The 19,131-nt window shown below is 35.8% G+C and overlaps 2 protein-coding genes across 10 annotated transcripts; both read left to right on the forward strand.

The window, feature by feature from the left end:
- The first annotated feature begins 259 nt into the window (after window positions 1-259).
- LOC142555591 (putative carotenoid cleavage dioxygenase 4, chloroplastic) lies at window positions 260-2,574 on the forward strand. Its single transcript, XM_075666530.1, has 2 exons — window positions 260-1,702; window positions 2,088-2,574. The coding sequence occupies exons 1-2, from the start codon at window positions 336-338 to the stop codon at window positions 2,473-2,475; spliced, it is 1,755 nt and encodes a 584-aa protein (XP_075522645.1). The 5' UTR covers window positions 260-335; the 3' UTR covers window positions 2,476-2,574.
- Window positions 2,575-9,765: 7,191 nt separating this feature from the next.
- On the forward strand, window positions 9,766-13,237 carry LOC142555593 (uncharacterized). Of its 9 annotated transcripts, none has more exons than XM_075666538.1 (4): window positions 9,766-11,031; window positions 12,519-12,597; window positions 12,690-12,789; window positions 12,898-13,121. In XM_075666538.1, exons 1-4 carry the CDS (start codon window positions 10,971-10,973, stop codon window positions 12,904-12,906), a joined length of 249 nt encoding a protein of 82 aa, XP_075522653.1. In that variant the 5' UTR covers window positions 9,766-10,970; the 3' UTR covers window positions 12,907-13,121. The 9 variants fall into 9 exon arrangements, 8 of the variants coding, with proteins under 8 accessions (XP_075522653.1, XP_075522650.1, XP_075522646.1 ...); XR_012822440.1 differs by having other exon boundaries at window positions 9,767-11,329; XM_075666535.1 differs by adding an exon at window positions 11,244-11,329 and having other exon boundaries at window positions 9,788-10,634; window positions 12,519-13,237.
- Window positions 13,238-19,131: the final 5,894 nt, after the last annotated feature.

Consider the following 19,131-nt stretch of genomic DNA (forward strand, 5'->3'; position numbering starts at 1 on the left):
TATAATAAAAATGAAAAAAATTATGCAAGCCAAATGACAAAAATATATACTGTACGAAGACAAAATACTCATATCACATCACGTCGTAGGGAGAACAGATATGGAAGTGGCATGTTTTTATTTTTATTATTTTTTCAACTAAATTACAAATCTAATCAACCAAAAAGAAAACTCATCATTCATGGAAACAAATGGAAGGGACATATTTTTCACATTCGTAAAGAGAACAGAGATATATTCATTTGCCTTATTGCACGAATATGAAAATATAAATAACCAGTGATTCACCATTGAACTTGGATCTCAATTTCTCCTTTTTTCCAAATATAAAAGAAATGGAAAGCCTTTCTGCATCTTTCCTTAAAAAATACACTCCCACTCCTTCCCTCAAACCGTCACAAGTTCTTCGATTCAAAATTCAGTCTGTTAAAATCGATGAAATTCCAAAAAAGTTTGCTCCTTTTCATGATCAGATCGCACGAAGAATAACTAGCGTTCAGACACAATCTTTACGAAGTTTTATTTACAGTTCGTTGGATGATTTCATTTGTAAATTCATCGATCTTCCCCTTCGAGCCTCGATAGATCCAAAGCATGTGCTTACAGGGAACTATTCTCCGGTGGACGAGCTTCCTCCCACCGCCTGTGAGGTTGTGGAGGGTACCCTTCCGTCTTGCCTCGACGGAGCTTATATCCGTAACGGGCCCAATCCTCAGTTCATCCCCCAAGGCCCGTATCACCTGTTCGACGGCGATGGAATGCTGCACTCCATCAGAATTCGTGACGGGGAAGCTACATTTTGCAGTCGTTTTATCAAGACTTATAAGTACACGGTGGAGAGGGAAATCGGTTCGCCGGTGATACTCAACGTCTTCTCCGCTTTTAATGGACTCGCAGCTTCGATTGCGCGGTGCGCCGTCACTTTCGGCCGCGTTCTTGCTAGAGAATACGACCCCAGATATGGAACCGGCACTGCGAACACAAGCTTGGCTTTGTTTGCTGGGAAACTTTTTGCTCTCGGAGAATCTGATCTTCCATACAGAATCAAAATAACACCGAAGGGAGATATAATCACTTTGGGCCGCCATGAATCCTTCGGAGTTCCCTTCACAACGATGACAGCTCACCCGAAAATCGACCCGGAAACCCACGAAGCATTTGCCTTCCGACAGAGTATCACCTTTATGCAGCCATTCTTGATATATTTCAAGATAAACAAACAAGGGGAAAAGCTACAAGAAGTGCCAATATTCTCTCTATCAGAGCTATCACTTATCCACGATTTCGCTGTTTCGAAAAAGTACGCCATATTTCCCGACACACAAATCGTTATGAACCCTAAGAACATTCTTAAAGGAATGCCCCTAATTAGCTTTGATCCTAAGAAAGTGCCGAGATTGGGGATCATTCCTCGAGATGCAGTGGATGAAAGTGAAATTTGGTGGGTTGAAGTGCCAGGGTTCAACATGGTACACGCAGTGAACGCATGGGATGAAGATCGCGGCGGCGGGGAGACAATTGTTATGGTGGCGACAAACGTGTTGTCGGTGGAACATGTGCTGGATCGAATGGATTTGACTCATGCATGCTTGGAAAGAATTGAAATAAATGTGAAGGAGAAGATCGTGAAAAGGCGGGCGTTGTCAAGTGCAAATCTTGATTTTGCAGTCATCAATCCAGCTTATACCGGGAAGAAGAACAGGTACGACAAATATATTCAACTCAAATTCGAGCCGGTTCATTGAATTTTATATTTGATTTAATTATCCTATTCAATTACTGACCAAACACATTTTGAGATATTTAATTTGAAAATCTTATTTGTTAATATTATATAATTTTAATTTTAAATAAACTGTAGACAAAGTTAAATATCAATGTTTTCATTAAAAACAAACAAACAAATCTAATGATTACCCCTAATTATAGGTATCTTGTGAGAGTAATAATTTTTTATGGGTGACCTAAATAAAATACTCGTTTTACAAAATTGATCTATGAGACCGTTGCACAAAAAATTTTGTGTATCAAATTAAACAATTTGAAAAATGATCGATTAAATGTTTTGCTGGTTCATATACATACAGGTACGTTTATGCAGCTATAGGATCCCCAATGCCAAAGATATCAGGGGTGGTGAAAATTGATACATCGCTCTCGACTGTGGAATCCAAAGATTGTACGGTGGCTAGCCGACTATATGGGCACAAATGTTACGGCGGCGAAGCGATTTTCGTGCCACGGGATCTTGACGATGCGAGCACAGCAACAGAAGAGGACGATGGATATCTAGTAACTTATGTACATAACGAAATTACTTCAGAATCCAAATTTATTGTAATGGATGCCAGATCTCCTACTCTCGAGATTGTGGCCGTTGTTAGGCTACCGCAAAGGGTGCCATATGGATTTCATGGGATATTTGTGCGTGAGTGTGACCTTGAAAATTACAAACCTCAACCCCAATTAAATTAATGTCGATCAAAACATTGTGATCCAACTATGTACCTAGATTATTTGTAAATCAATTAAAATGGTGGAAATTTTAATAAAATTCAAAATATTTAATCGATATATTTCTCACTGTTTAGCTTCTCGTTCGCCCCAGGCTTTTTCGCGTAATATATAGGTATTGTTCATGTTACTCACATGAGTAGTGTCTTTATCCACTCAACACATGACACGTGTGTTGAGTTTATAAATCATGGTCACGTATTCAACCATGTTATATGTATAAGTGATCATGATTCATCACTCAACACATGTAGTATATATATATACTGTGCTTTTTCAAATAGTTGATTTAGTTAAAATTTGTTATCTTGAATGATACATGGAGCTACACAACAACCGGTGGACCAAAAAATGGGGGAAAAATATTGAAATTTTTGAAATTAATAGTAAGGAAATGTAATAAAATCCAAATATCAAATATGTGGTTCAGAGAAAACTTAATAAAAAAATATGATGTTATCGATCATACTAAAAATATTTATTCTAAGATCCGTGTGCTTTATAATACAACCATAAATGGTAAAATATATAGTCTAACACAGGGGTGATCACGGTCCGGATTTTGCGGTTTTTTTAAAAAATTCAAACCGAATTGTCATATGTGGTCGGTTAGTATTTTAAAAAATTAATCGCGGTTTTATATGAAAAATTAGCCTTACGGTTTTGAGCGGTTTCAAGCGGTTACGGTCAGTTTACGGTTTTTTTAATGAAAAATATTAGAAAATATATTCTAATTTATTTGAAAACAACAACAATATATTGTCTTGATCAAATATAAAATATAGTTCAAAGCATATAAAGATCGAAATAGATAAAAAAATAATCAAAATTCAAAACTAAATTAATAATTTAACAACACAACACATTCACAACAAAAATGACATTTACACTATTTTATTTTATTTTATTTTTACTTTCAAACTTCTAACAAAATATTGTAGCAAAAAAATTAAATACTTTAATGAAAGACTAATACGAAGAATAATTAAGAAAAAGATAAGTTTTATTTGTAAGAATAATAATTTTGAAGAGAGTTAGGATATAATGAATTATGACTTCTTTATTTGAATATGTTGTTTACAAATTATTATAATTATAGGCTCAATAGTATGGCAAGCGGTTTAGGCGGTGCGATTTGGTGCGGTTCTTGGCAAAAAAAATAATCGAACTGCATATGCATTGCGATTTATTATTAATATTTTTAATCGCGATTTTTATAAAATTTTATGAAAAATGATGTAGTGCAATTCGGTTGAGCGGTTAAGGCGATTAATAAAAAAATTTGATCACCCCTAGACTCTAACAGACACATTTGATTGATCGCAATATGATAGCCCATAACACAAACGACAAATTCCAATACCAATTATTCACAATTTTTTGTTTTGACACAAATAATTCACTACTTTCGCTTTCGCTTTCGCTTTCACGTGTTTCTTATTTAAAGTAAGTAAATATAACGAAGGCGACAAATTTGAAATCATAATTTATATATATATATATATATATATATTTGAATATATATATATTATAAGTAATTAAACTATTATTCAAATATATATATATATATATATATATATATTATAAGTAATTAAACTATTATTCAAATAGATAGACTTTGGTTAGAATACGGATAAAAAGCAACATAGATAGATTAAAATAATGGAGATTACACGTTGATTTATAAATTATATTTGAAATTACAAAACTATTTTAATTGTACTTTTAAAAGATTTTTTTTCTTCAAATAAAATAACTAATGACATTTTTCATTTATTTATTATACTTAACGATTCACCAATGAACATGGATCTCAATTTTTTTTTCCAAAATATAAAATAAATGGAAAGCTTTTCTTATTCTTTCTTTCAAAAATAGCTCGGAGGTTTACACAGTATATATCGAACAATAGTGGATGTGGGTTTCATCGTTATTAAAAAAATTAATTTTTTAAAACTTGTGATCTTCCTTCTTCTAAAAATATATACAAAGAATGTTGTACTTTTAAAAACATTTTTGAGAATCGTCATTCTCCAAATCGATTTTCCCCGATTTAAAAAAAAACTATTTTTTTACGATTTTAGGAAAGGTAAATTGAAAATTATACAATTTGCAATTGTACTATATAAAATAGTTTTACTGGACATTTTATTTTTTTTAAAAAAGGTGCCATTAGTTATGTATCCTCTTTCACGCTGTAAAACAAGTTTGAACTTTACTTGCACGTCCTTTTTTTCTTACCAATCTTTTTTACATGCAGCGATGAGATATTTATGAAATCAATAAAAGGGAAATAGAATAAAATAACTTTCTATTTATTTTTCTTCATCACATAATAAAATTAAAAAATCTTGGTTTTTTATAATTCGAGCATGCAATTTATTGATATCTCGCAACGAAAATACGTAAAAATAACTATGAGTAGGTCTCTTGTGAGACGGTCTCACGAATCTTTATCTGTGAGACGGGTCAACCCTACCGATATTCACAATTAAAAAGTAATACTCTTAGCATTAAAAGTAATATTTTTTCATTTATCGCCCAAACAAGATATACGGGTCCAAATTGGATTTATGCCGGAAAAAGAATTACATTAATAAATCAACATGTCATGAGTCCAAATTGAATATCTTTTACAGCGTGATAGTAACTTTAAACAAACATGACAATATAATTTTAAAATACGTTATACGTCCGTTTCAAATCCAACATTTCGGATAACAAACGCATATGCTATGTGAAAGCAATATGTTAGGATCAGTGTGATAATTAAGATCAAATAATTTTATATAAAAGTAGGAAAACAACTCGAGTTGATGCGACAAATATTGAATCAAACTGATGAATAGATAAAGCTTGTAAACCGATAAAAAAAAATGTGTGCAAAACTGATTGTGTAAAGTAGATAAATGAAAGCAATAAATTTTTTTTGGAAGAAAAGTTTGAAGACAAATATTTTTATGTATCTCCATCCGTGAACGAACAAATCTCCGTGAACGAGGATTCTACCTGGAGACTTTGATTCATACATTAAAGTTGTAAAAAAAAAGTCATATTTGCAAAATCATCTCACCACTACATGAATATGGTTAGGTTTGGGAACTGACGTCCCGTGGATATTTCACCATACATAGCCATATAGGCCCATTATTGAGTAGAATGTGTTATTCCCGAAGGTGGAAAATAAAACTAAATAAATAAAATTCACAAAAACAAACCGATCAAATAAAAAGTGCTGGTTTGATGAGAGTTTCTTCGAAACAAAAATCCCCTACACGAGTAGTTACAAATGCTTTTTGACAAGCATTTGCTGCATCTAAAATAATCAAACCAATATATCAAAATTAAAGTTGAAAAAAATGCTTTAAAGGTAAAATGTTAATTTGTTCGAATAATAATTTATGATTTATGAAAAATAACACTACGATTTATCGTATGTGGACGTTGATAAGATTCATCCTTTTAGCTGAGTTAACACACTCACTTTTAAGTTTTAACACACGTATATTTGAACATTCGCATGGGTTTTACTATTACGCTATTTCATTCATATGGGCTCTGTATTTCATTTGCATGGGTTTTACTATTACTTTTACGCTATTTCATTCATATTTGAACATTTGCATGGGTTGAACATTTGATTGGGGCATAACCCAAGTTTCACTTGACGTAGCGTCTGGAGTTCCCAAATATTGCTAAACAAAGGAGTTCGATGGAAGATTGGTGATTGCCGTTCAATACAAGTATGGAAGGACCCTTGGATACGGAGTTCTGAAAACTTTCAAATTCGATCACTGTCGAGGGAGGGATTTCAGGACTTGCGGGTTAATGAGTTGATGATTCCGGGTTGTGCACTTTGGGATAATTAATGAGCTACTTGAAGAAATGTTCAATGAGCAGGATGTTGGTGCCATCAAAAGTATACCATTAATTGAAAGCTCTGGTCCTGATTCTCGTATTTGGCATTTTACTAAGAACGGGTTGTATTCGGTAAAATCTGGATACCGTGTGACGATGGATTGTGAAGATGGTAGGCGCTGCCCAATAAGAAGAAACTGGCAATGTCTATGGCGTCTTCGGATGCCCCCGAAAATCAGGAGTTTTTTATGGAGATTGGGACGTGATTGCTTGCATACAAGATATAACTTTGGAAGAAGGGGTGTCCTCGTCTCTCAGAATTGCGTCCTCTGTGGATCGGAAATTGAAAATACTTGGCATTCCTTAGTCAGCTGCCCTTTTGCTTAAAATTGTTGGAATAAAGCTGGATTACATGGAGTGGTTTATTCCACTGCTTCAGAATCTGAATCTGTAGGGGAATGGTTTTTTAAAATGTTGGATAAGCTACAAGAACCGATCATTGCAACGTTTGCTATGGTTACATGGGCCATTTGGAAGCAAAGGAACAATAAGTTGTGGAATTCTTGCAACCTTCCTGCCTCGGATACAGTGTATACAGCCATGAATGATCTATATGAGTGGATATCAGTGAAGTCTCAAAGGAAACCCGATGATGGGAAATCTCCTAACAGAACTGAATGTGTGTTGTGGCATCCACCTCATTAATCGTTTGTCAAATGCAATATTGATGCGGCTTTTCCGAATGGTGCAGATGTTACGAGTTTGGGTATGGTCCTGAGGGATGACTCTGGTGGTTTTATTGGGTGTCGATCATCTGTCTACTATGGGAAATTGCTTGTAAAAGAAGGGGAGGCTATGGGGCTGGTGGAAGCTATTAGTTGGGTGCGTACTATGGGCTATCAGAACGTGGTATTTGAATTAGACTCGAAAAGCGTGGTTGACGCAGTTGGACGCACATGAGAAGACCTGTCTGAATTTGCTTATATTATTGCTCGTTGTAAGCTGCTTATAATGGACAAGCCTGATCACACAGTGCGGTTTGTGCGACGAATAGCGAATGAGTTATCTCATACTTTAGCTAAGAATGCAGTGTATTATGTTAATCCTTGTCTTTGGGATGAGGCACCAAACTTTGTGGATGTCATTCACACCCCGATATGTACTCGTTCTGATCATATTTCTATAATAGATTGAGTATTTTTCTCTCAAAAATGTTTAGCACGTGTTAAAAGATAAAATTAAGACTTAAATTTTGATGATTATAAATTAAGCTGGTATGATAAAACTGAACTATTGAGCATTGATCTCCCAAAGAACTAAATTGATCTGACATAAGTACGGCAATGTTGAATCTATCCAATCTGAAAACACCGACAGTTAAGCCACAACAGTAAAAAATTAAGCACAATGGGTCGTCTTCTTTTGTGAAGTTCAACCGAGAAGAAGAGAACTAACGAGTTCCGGTTGAAGTTAAAGAAATTGCCACACCAATCATCCTCTCGACCTCCACCTCCGGCTCCGCCGCCACCAACGCTAGAACCACCTCCATGGTCTCTGCTATTGTTATGATTATGAAGAGATATGGGTGTTAAGATTCGAATTTGGACATAACCCAACCCCAAAAGCTAGCTCAAGAGGGAAAGATTGTTCAAGTCTATATATGCAACTCGCTAGAGATTTTATCCAACCGACATGAGACAACTAACACACCCTCCTCACGCTCAAGAATGCACATCTAGAGCGTGAAGTTTACAAATTACCCAACTATGCGCGCAGAATGGGTGGCACAACTATGAACACTCTAACACATGACAGTGGAACCTGGAATCTAATACCACGTTAAGATTAGAACTTGGACCTAACTTAACCCTAAAATCCAACTAACAATATGTTTGGACATGGGGAAGAAAATGTTTGGCCAAGCCGTGATGACCAAGAAGGGAATCATATAGAGCCACAGTTGCGGTGGCGGTGGTGGGGATGGGGAAGTGTGGCGGAAGAGGTTCATGGAGGAGGAACAAAAAAGGTGATTATCGGCGGGGGGAAGTAATTCATAACTACAGTGTGAGTGCAGAAGAGGCGCTGGGCTGCAGTGGCGGGCCGGCGCCTAATGAAAGCCGCCTTCGACAATTTCTACAATTCAGCTAAAATGGGCTTTTTAGATTTGACTAGGACCAAAAACATGGGCTGAGGAGCGGGGTCACATACCCAGCCCCTATAAATGTGGTTTAAATTTGACTTCGGACCCAAATTCAGGGGCCAAGAACCGCGGTACAAAACCCGCCCCTAAGAGAATTTTAATCTTTTAATATAATATTAACATTTAAATAAATATAATTGTTTTTCTATTGTTTAAATAAAAAAAACTAATATGTTGTTAGAAATAAAAATAAGTCATATTAATAAGTTAATTATAACAATAACAGTAATAATATCTATAATTTTTAAAATTATAAACAACGATAAAAAATAATATTATTATCAAAATTTTGCTTAAACCAAGATTACAATTTTGTTCAAAAATAGGATTTGATTAATTCAAAAAACCGATTTGTTTTAAAAATATATAAGTTTAAATCAGTTTATTCGTTTTTTATTTCAAATATTTTATAAAATATGGATTAAACTGAATAAATCCAGTTTCAAAATAAAATCAATATTTTTATATTCGGTTTTATATTATATTTGTTAACTCTACCATTTTTTTTTCCCGATACGGCCTTTTGATGATGATGAAGACGATAAAAAAAGGCAAAAATAATAAAATTTACAACAATAATAAATGCATAATAATATTAGCAATATTTCGGCAAGAAAAACTTTGGTTAAACAGAAATGACCGATTGAACCAAACAAATTCAAAATTTATAAATCCGATTTTTTTTCTTCAAAAAAGATGTCAAATCAGTTTATTCGGATTGGTGTTCAATTATATAAAAAATTTCTGTTAAACCAAATTTCCTAATAAGATTAAATTTTTTCGTATTCAGTTTTTATTAGATTTTGTAATAAAAATCGTTTTCCCCCAAAAAACATAGTTCAAACGATGTAAAACATCTAACACATCATCTCACATTTAAGAATGAACAATCGGAGCATTAAACTTACAAAATATATCGAGTATTCCGTAAGACATTCCAACATATAACGGTGAGTCTTGTGTATGATATTATGTTAAGATCGAGACTTATAATAACTCAATCTCAAATCTAATTCACATGAAGAGTATTGTTCAAATCCAGGTACAACCATCAATGATTTAATTAAATTTAATATTTTAAGAAGTACATAAAAATAAATAAATTATTTTAGTATACATATTTTCCCACCTAGTTAGAAGTATAAATTATGATTATTCAAGTTGTTTAACAAAAAAATTTAAAAAGAAAAAAAATAATAAAATAAAAGGGAGGGGAACATGGGCCGCTAGATTCTTAGCCCATTAACCCACTCCTTCAAGTCATTTCCCTTGCAGCTCAACGTGACAAACCTTCTTCTCCGAAGGAGCAGATTGATCGAACAAGCAAGACAAAATTATTCTTGTGTTGCCTCGTGAATTCCATCGATTTCCTCTTATCGTGCAAGACCATCCTTAAATCAAATCATATGCGGTAAGAGTGGCGTGTACCCTTTAGATTTTGTTAATCTATCTTGAAGTTAGGAACTTAGGCAGATTATAGAACATCATTGAATGTTGGGGATACTAGAGCGTCTACATTTGTGCTGAGTGTAAGTTGAATTTCTTATGAAAGTAAATGAACAAGGCTGTAGGATTGTTGGATTTTATGTTTGTTTACGTGGGTTCCTTTATTCTGTCGCAGATTCATGCTAAGTCTTTATAGATGATTAGGTTGGTCGTTAAAATTAGGGGTTTGGCCGAACATTTGTGAAATTGAATTGCAAAAACTTCAATAATATTTTTATTCCAATCGCAAAACCGAATAGAACTTTGCTGCTGGAAAGATCATCATATTAGAACTGATTCGAGCTAATATTGTGTTTAATGTCTTTTCAGGTGTAATATTGCATTTCTTGGTTGAAAATTGTTGAACACTAACATTGGAAATATTGGGTTGAATTACACTTGTTAAGTGTTCGATGAATTGTAATATGGAGAGAGAAAATAAGTGATGCCTGTAGATATATTATTGCTATACTGTTTTGATGGTTTCATAACGACTTGATAAATATTGTACTATTATTTCAGAGTGGGTATTATCACATCATTACAGCCCAATTCCATAACCTACATCGAAACATAGGTATGTTATATGATCAGGTAAGATACTAGAAATAAAATTATTTGATGAAATGTGAATATGTGATATTAATTGATTTTCGCGAAATAGATTGTTTGACATTATTGTACCATGATTTATTTGATGCGTTGGAATTGTGAATTTGATAAATTACTGTGAAACAAACACATTGCTGCGTTATTGAATCATGCCATGCATACATGTTGAGCCTCCAGTTCTTGTCTTATTGAATGATGAGCCGAGTGACATTTGCAAGGATTGGAGGGACGTATGGCACTTGTGGTTGGGCAGGTGTAGCGTGCACTATGTCGAGCTGCCACAAGGGGTACCACAGTCTGGATGGTTTGTAGGGCTCTGTGCCGCATGATTACCTCGAAAGTAGGAGTCGGTAGTATGTCAGGTGTATATCCCTACATGATATGATTGGGTACCCTATGAGATAAGATTTGAGATTCCCGTTCCTTTGATTATTGATTGATATATCACTCATTTCATTTGCATTTGATAATCTCATTCTATACTTTACTTGCCATTTTTATTTTGGTTGTTCCATATTGGGCTTGTGCTCACCCTTCGGGACTATTGTATGTTTTCTGTGTGGGTATACTTTAGGTGGAGTCGACCGGATATGTCGAGGAGCGGAGGTGCTGGGATGGAGAGTAGATGGGATTGAGAGTAAAGATGTCTTGGGAACTCGGGTCACCATATTTTCCAGCTTTTAATTATTGGAATAAATTTATGAACTTTTGAATCAGATGATTTTCATTCTTATTTCTTGAAAATATTTGAACTTTTGAGTAATTGCAAATGTATAGTTTAGAGAAGGTTTTGGACATGGTTCAAAATTTTCAAATATTCGAAGTGGAAATAAAACATCGAAACAACTTGGTATCTGGTCTGGACTCAGGTAAGTAAATTTGCTTTATGAGGACCGAGAAATATTTTATTTGGCGATAGTGAGCCTGTTTGTATCGTTAGGATTGTGTTGTTGCTGGTGTAGTCAAAATACAGCGGAGATGTCGCCCTTTTTCAATTGAAATTAATTTTACAACATGAAAATTTGATACTTTAAATGAGTAATGATATTGATTCAATATTTTATATAAAGGAGCATTATAATTTTCTTTAAATCCCGAAAATATGTATTTTCTTTTAGTAGGAGATTCGGGGAGACTCACAATTGATTGATTATTTTAAGAACGAACTTTTATATGGTTGTTGCCAAGAGCGAAACTGAATCATTGTTTAGTTCGAGTGTTGCTATGGAGTTGCACTGTTGAAGGAAACTATCTTAGATTCCTATGAGACTGCAAATTTGATTGATCGGTATAATCTTCGAGAACATTTGCTAGGGACAATTTGGCATAATATGTGGATATATATATAATTTAGTGGCAGGGTTCTAACTTTCAAGTCTATTTTGATTTCGAACGATCGGCCAGTCACCAAACTAGAACTTGAGACCTTTGTGTAATCAAGATACATTTAAAAGGAACAATATATCATGTCATTTATTCACATACATGATACACAAAGCGAGCTGATATTTTGAATATGGGATCTGTTGCAAGTCGTGGAATAGCTACTTTGGACGTGTAACTGCATAGATGGTTTTTTTAAAAAAAAAAAATTTATGAAAAAATATTAAGGCAACTGTCATATAATTTAGGTGCTAATATCTATTTTGACAGAATAGTGATGAAAGAAGTTTAACTAAAAGTTAGTACACTTGGGGTTTTCAGTAAAATGTATTATATTTCTGATTATTAACTTTTTAAATTTATTTAAATATGTCCATTTTCCTCCTGGTTTTTGTATTTCCATTGTGAAGAAAAGTATTGTAATCTTGCAATGTCTTATGAGTTCATCTCAATTTCTTTCTTCCAGGGAATTCATATTTGCCAACATTCATTTGCCAAAATGGCAAACTCTGTGACTGTATCTTCTCTTGGTCTTCTCGGATATGGTATAGTTCCTAAAACTAGCATTGCTAATCAGACGCGGGAAACTTATACTTCAGGATCATCCTCCAAGTTTTTCCGAATTCGGGCTGTGCAGGATAATGAAGGGCCTCGAAGATTGGTCGACATTATACGAATTATCCCAGAGGCATCAAGAAACTACTTCAGAAGTCCTTCAAGAAGGGCACTTTTTGGAGGTATATCTCTCTTGGGTGGTTTCTATGTCGCGCAAACCATATCTCTATCATTTGGGGCTTTAGGTGTGAATGATGTATTTGCTGCGGTGTTGTGTGTTCTCATAACAGAATATGTAACGAGGTTCTATTATAGCCGGCCGAAAGTCACTTTCCCTATTGCCCTTCTGAACAATTTCAAGATGGGTTTCACATACGGTCTCTTCATCGATGCTTTCAAACTTGCCAGTTGAGGCTTTATTTTGTCTAGTCGATGTGTGCATTCGAGTTCAACTTTATATAGGTTGTAATTAAATTTTTCCAAAAGGTATAGGATAATGGAAACTCGTGATTCACTCGATTTTGCACTTTCTTTTTTTTTTTAATTGATGTTGCACATTATTAGCTCTACCTTGAATTTTGATGTATCTGATTTGTACAAAGAATGAATGAATCATTTACTACTTGGTTAGTCAAATTGTTTCTACGAACTTTCAAACGGGGCCGTACGTAAACTCAATGAAATCGTTCAAAAATTTTCCGGAAGAGATCCTCTGCTCTAATGGTGATATATTTCATGCTATAATGAATATGTTTTGTATAATTACGACATGATTTTCATTGTTTGGTAAGTAAATTCTTACATAATTGAAATTATTATAACATAAATATGTGTAGCATGAAATGTAGCATCATGTATAGCAGAGGATCTCGTCTCGTACTTGAATCACAACGTATCCCACCTCAGATATAGCTTCCCACTTTGTGCATCATGCATGTATATATGCGATATAGCACATATGATTCATTTTTTTATGTGTTTCGATGAAACCGAACCCTCGGTAATTCGAACAATAAGGAGTTCGATTCCTTTTAAAATGAGATAATATTATTCAACTCTTATTAATGGAAATACCATTTCAAGTTGCGTCACTTTGAGTTGTATTGGAGAGCTAATTTTGAAAGACATCATTTTGAATTAGCTCATACAATGTCCCACAGATACAAGGCAAATTAAGAAAAAATAACACTTAAATTATACTTTCTTCCAGAAATCTACAAGAATTGGAAATTTTTTCTTTAAAAAAGGAGAAAGAAATGGCGACCAATAAAAACATCATAGCTCGAAACTCAGATGGAACAAGCAAAGTTACCATTAGTAAACATGGGTTATGCCACTTTTTGCAATTGCAATATCCTGATTTATTTTAATCAATAGATGGGCATTAGCTGAGTTTAAGGTTGGGTCTATGTTACATCGGAAGTGTTTCTCCTTATATTCCAATATCATGAGATTACATAAGTCTCTCACATTTTTATGGAATTTGACATATATGTTGATGATCCAATTACTATTATTTGACTAAATCATAAGGAGATAAACAATTTGGGTATAACATAGAATAATCCCTGAGTTGGCATGAATTTGGCTAGATTGAACTCGGTTATCTGAAACATGTATGCTAATATCATTTTGTTTCTTTTGTTGAGAAAACAAGTTTGATACAATTGATTCTGAAACCTATGAATTAAATATACAAAAATTCATGCATGATGATTCAAAGTACCAAAGGAGATGTTTTTTTGTGGAAGTTCAAACACATTCGTCGTACTCGACGAACATGCCCAAACCAAGCATTATTCAATCTCGAGGTAATGCATAGTTCTCAAAAGGATAGGTAATGAAATCAACAGACCAAAATCATACGTTTAATATTTTGATGATTAAGATGGCCACCCACCCTGCATTATTCCTTTTTTTTTTCTTTCCCTTTAATGATATTTCCAAGAAATTACAATAGAGATTAGGCTTTTTTGTCATTTCTTGAATGAATTGGAATCAATTTTGAAAAACCAAGAATCATTCAGCGAATAGTGAATAACAGGTTCTGTTGGTCCTATAGTTGATACTAGCAGACAAGCCTAAACATGGCATGTTCCCCATTTCAGTCTGATAACGTAGAGAAAAGAAGAATATGGTTTCTTATTGAACTTTAGAAACAACATAAAGAGTTTATATAGTTTAGGTTTACAATGAAAGTAAATAGACTAAAATATCCTTAGGCACTAATAAATATAATATTACTAATATAATATAACTAATATTCCCCCTCAAACTCACGATGCTGCAGCAATAAGCATTGAGAGTTTGTCAGACAGGAAACGGAAGCGCGAAGCCGAGAGTGCTTTTGTAAACATATCAGCAATTTGCAGATGAGAAGAAACGAATGGTAATGTGATGGTGCCGATCTGTAGGTGGTGGCGAGTGACATAACAATCAATCTCGATATGTTTGGTTCGCTCATGAAAAACTGGATTGTGTGCAATTTGAATAGCACTTTGATTATCACAATGTAACGGAGTAGGGTGACAAAGAGAAATACCCATATCAGCAAGCAACCGGCGTAACCAAACGATTTCACAAGTAGTCGAGGCCATGGCACGATACTCTGCTTCTGTAGAAGAGCGAGACATGACATCTTGTTTCTTGCTCTTCCACGAAATAGGCGAGTCACCGAGGAAAATACAAAATCCAGTGGTCGATTTGCGATCCGTAGGATCACCAGCCCAACCCGCATCAGAATAAGCACGCAGTTCTAACGAAGACGTAGAAGGGAACAAGAGACTATGAAAATGAGTGCCCCGAAGGTACCTGAGAATATGAAGAACGGCAGCCCAATGAACTGCAGTAGGAGCAGTGACAAACTGACTAACCACATGAACAGCATGCGCAATGTCGGGGCGAGTCACAGTAAGATAAACCAAACTGCCTACAATGGTACGATAGAGACTGGAATCTGTCAAAGGAGTGCCATCCGACGGAGAGTATCTAGCATTAGTCTCAAGGGGAGTATCAACAATCTTGTTGTCAGTGAGTCGAGTACGCTCAAACAAATCAGCTATATACTTTGATTGAGATAAGAGATAGCCTTTTGGAGAATAGGCAACCTCAATTCCCAAAAAATAACGTAGCACACCCAAATCTTTCATAGCGAAGCAACGTGCCAACTCAGACTTCAAAGACTCAATACCATTATAATCATCACCAGTAATTATCATGTCATCAACATATAAGGATAATAGAATACGACCTGCCGTTGTACGCTTGACAAATAATGCCGAATCGTGGTGACTAGGAAGAAAGCCAAACGAAGTGATCACTATGGAAAACTTCTCAAACCAGGCACGTGGTGCTTGTTTGAGACCATAAAGAGCTTTGCGAAGTTTGCAAACTTTACCAGGTTGATGAGCTACACCGGGAGGAGGCGTCATATAAACTTCCTCATGAAGATCGCCATTCAAGAAGGCATTCTTGACATCCATCTGAGATATTTTCCATTGACAAACAGAAGCAACTGCAATCAGAGTGCGAACAGTCGTCATTTTTGCAACAGGGGCAAAAGTTTCTTCATAATCCATGCCATACTCTTGGGAATAGCTTTTAGCAACAAGTCGGGCCTTGTATCGTTCAATAGATCCATCGGATTTGGTTTAATCTTGTAGACCCAACGAGAACCAATGGTATGTTTTCCGGACGGCAGCGAAACCAAATCCCATGTATGAGTCTGGTGTAGAGCAGTAAGTTCCTCAGCCATAGCAGCCTGCCAAAGAGGATCACGAACTGCCTCTCTATAGGACAAAGGCTCAGAAAGACGATGAACAGAGGCAACAAAAGAAGCAAATGAAGTAGAATAAGAAGAGTACTCAAAATCAGGGAGTTTAGTAGACTTACGAGTACGAGTAGACTGACGCAGAGGAGGATCCTCCGCAATCTCATCCGACAACTGGGTGGTCGTAGGAGCAGGGGCATGAGAGGTGGATGCCTCGTGAACCAAAGTATCAGATAGAACTTCGTCGGGGTCGGTATCGAAGGGATCAATACGAACTAAATCTGACAGTGTCATGTGATGAGAACTAGCAGGAACAGAAAAGAAGGGAATATGCTCTAAAAACACAACATGACGCGAGACATACATTTTTTGACTAACTGGATCAAAACAATGATATCCTTTTTGACCAACACCATAACCCAAAAAGACACATAAGGCGGACCGAGGAGACAATTTATTACGCTCAACATGTGATCGGAGAACAAAGCAAGTACAACCGAAGACGCGCAACGATGAGTAATCAGGTGAATGACTATATAACTTTTCAAAAGGGGACAAACCGGAATTATGAGATATAGGAATTCTATTGATCACAGAGCAGCTGTAAGTATTGCCTCCCCCCAAAACTCACTTGGAACCTCGGCTGACAACAAAAACGAACGAGCTGTTTCAACAAGATGGCGATGTTTCCTTTCAGCAACACCATTTTGTTGAGGAGTGTCTGTACACGAGGTTTGGTGGATAGTCCCATCAGAAGCAAGTAACTGAGAAAAATTGTTAGAAGTGTATTCACCCCCCAAATCACACCGAAAACGTTTAATGACAAATGAATATTGGGTTTTCACAAGAGCTCTAAAGTTACTGAATATGGTAAGAAAATCAGACATGTGTTTCATAAGATAAATCCAAGTATAACGAGTGAAATCATCAATGAACGAAACATAATATCTGGGACCCCCTTTGGTGGATACAGGAGAGGGTCCCCACACATCAGAATGCACAAGATCAAATGGCGCAATAGAAAAAGAAATACTTTTATAAAAAGGCAAGGCTGAAAATTTAGCCAGTTTACAACCACGACAATCAGAAATATCATGACTGGATAAATGACCTAAAACTCCTGTAGACAACAAAAACTTTAAACGAGACGCAGAAACATGACCCAAACGAGAATGCCAAAGATAAAAATCAGAAGACGAACAACTCAAACGAAAAGACGACAAATCCACACTAGAAGCAGCAATATCTGATATTTGGAGCTCATCCAAAACATAGAGTCCCCCTTCCCTACGGCTTGTCCCAATCACCTTCTGAGATTGCGGGTCCTGAACACAAAAATTGGTAGAAGTATAAAGAACTGAGAGACCAGAATCACACAATTGACCAACAGATGCAAGATTTAAGGTTAGACTAGGAATATGGTATACATCTGATAGAGATACACGAGATGTGCTAACAGAGCCAATTCCTACCAATGGCATTGGAGTACCATCGGCGGTCATGACAGACAAAGAGGGAACAGAATTAACAGACGTAAAAGAATCAATATCAGGAGACATATGATGAGAAGCCCCTGAATCTAAGATCCATAAAGGAGACGATTTACCTGAATTAGCAGACAAAGACAAACCTTTAGGAGAGGAGGCTGACATGGCATGAGACTTTGAAGTAAGGAACTGCTGGAACTGCTCAAACATATATGGATCCAAAGACGGGGCAGCAACTTCATTGTTGGACTGAGGTGGGCGATACGACCATGGAGCAGTCTGCGGCGTGCGTTGTTGTTGCGGTGGTCGTTGTTGCTGCTGTTGCTTGCCTTTACTCAGCAATTTCGGACACTGAGCCTTCCAATGACCTTTCCCCTTGCAGAAACCACATTCATCCGGAGAGACCTTAGGAGCTGATCTGTTTTGGTTGCTAGGTGGAGAATGTTGAGGAGCAGCAAAGACGGATGGAGTCGTATTTGTGACAGACAACTTATCTACTTTAGACTTAAGCCGAATCTCCTCTGCTAACAGTTCATTAACCACTGAATCAACAGATGGAAGAGGAGAACGATGTAGAATTGTCCCACGCAATCCCTCGAAATCATTCCGAAGGGCCATCAAAAACTGTACCTGTAAGGACCGTGTATCGTATTATCGTAAATCCTATGTTGATTATCGATAATTCATGAAATTGTCATGTGATTATGTATATGATGTATATCATGACAATGAAAGTGAGAAAATATGTGGTGAGGATGAAAGACTGTATTAGAAATTGATTTGTATTTGAAACGTGCGATGAACCGCAACAGAAAAGTGACACATGTTACGGTTTTTAGCATAATTAACAGAGTATTGGTCCAAACGACATGAGGCCAATTTCATTGGAAAGATAATACATAATACTAAAACTTTCATGTTTTGAGTTTTGTCCAAATCCATTTGGAAATATGGGCAAAATCATCCCGAAGTGTATCGTGTGCGTTGTAGTTCCTACAATGACACAGTTTGGGAGAATGAGCATAACTCTCGCATCCGATATCCAAATTGAGTGAGGTCAGTGGCAAATGAAATTCAAGACATAGATCTACAACTTTCCTGTTTACCATTTTTGCTAATTCGGAACCTAAAATAGCGTTTCGGACATATCAAGGCGCGCACCCGCGCAGAACTGCGCGCGCGGGCAGAACATGTCGCGCATATGCGCGAGTTAGGTCGCGCATATGCGCGAATACCTCTGTATCACACGTTATAAAGCTGATAAGGAT

This window comes from Primulina tabacum, chromosome 9, assembly GCF_025594145.1.
Source record: "Primulina tabacum isolate GXHZ01 chromosome 9, ASM2559414v2, whole genome shotgun sequence".
Lineage (NCBI taxonomy): Eukaryota > Viridiplantae > Streptophyta > Magnoliopsida > Lamiales > Gesneriaceae > Primulina > Primulina tabacum.

Excerpts from the sequence above, each read along its gene's own strand:
- LOC142555591 (XM_075666530.1), top strand. The coding sequence starts at position 336 with ATGGAAAGCCTTTCTGCATCTTTCCTTAAAAAATACACTCCCACTCCT. Across the intron at positions 1,703-2,087 it reads TATACCGGGAAGAAGAACAG|GTACGTTTATGCAGCTATAG; the intron begins GTACGACAAATA and ends ATATACATACAG.
- LOC142555593 (XM_075666531.1), top strand. The coding sequence starts at position 12,483 with ATGTCTTATGAGTTCATCTCAATTTCTTTCTTCCAGGGAATTCATATT.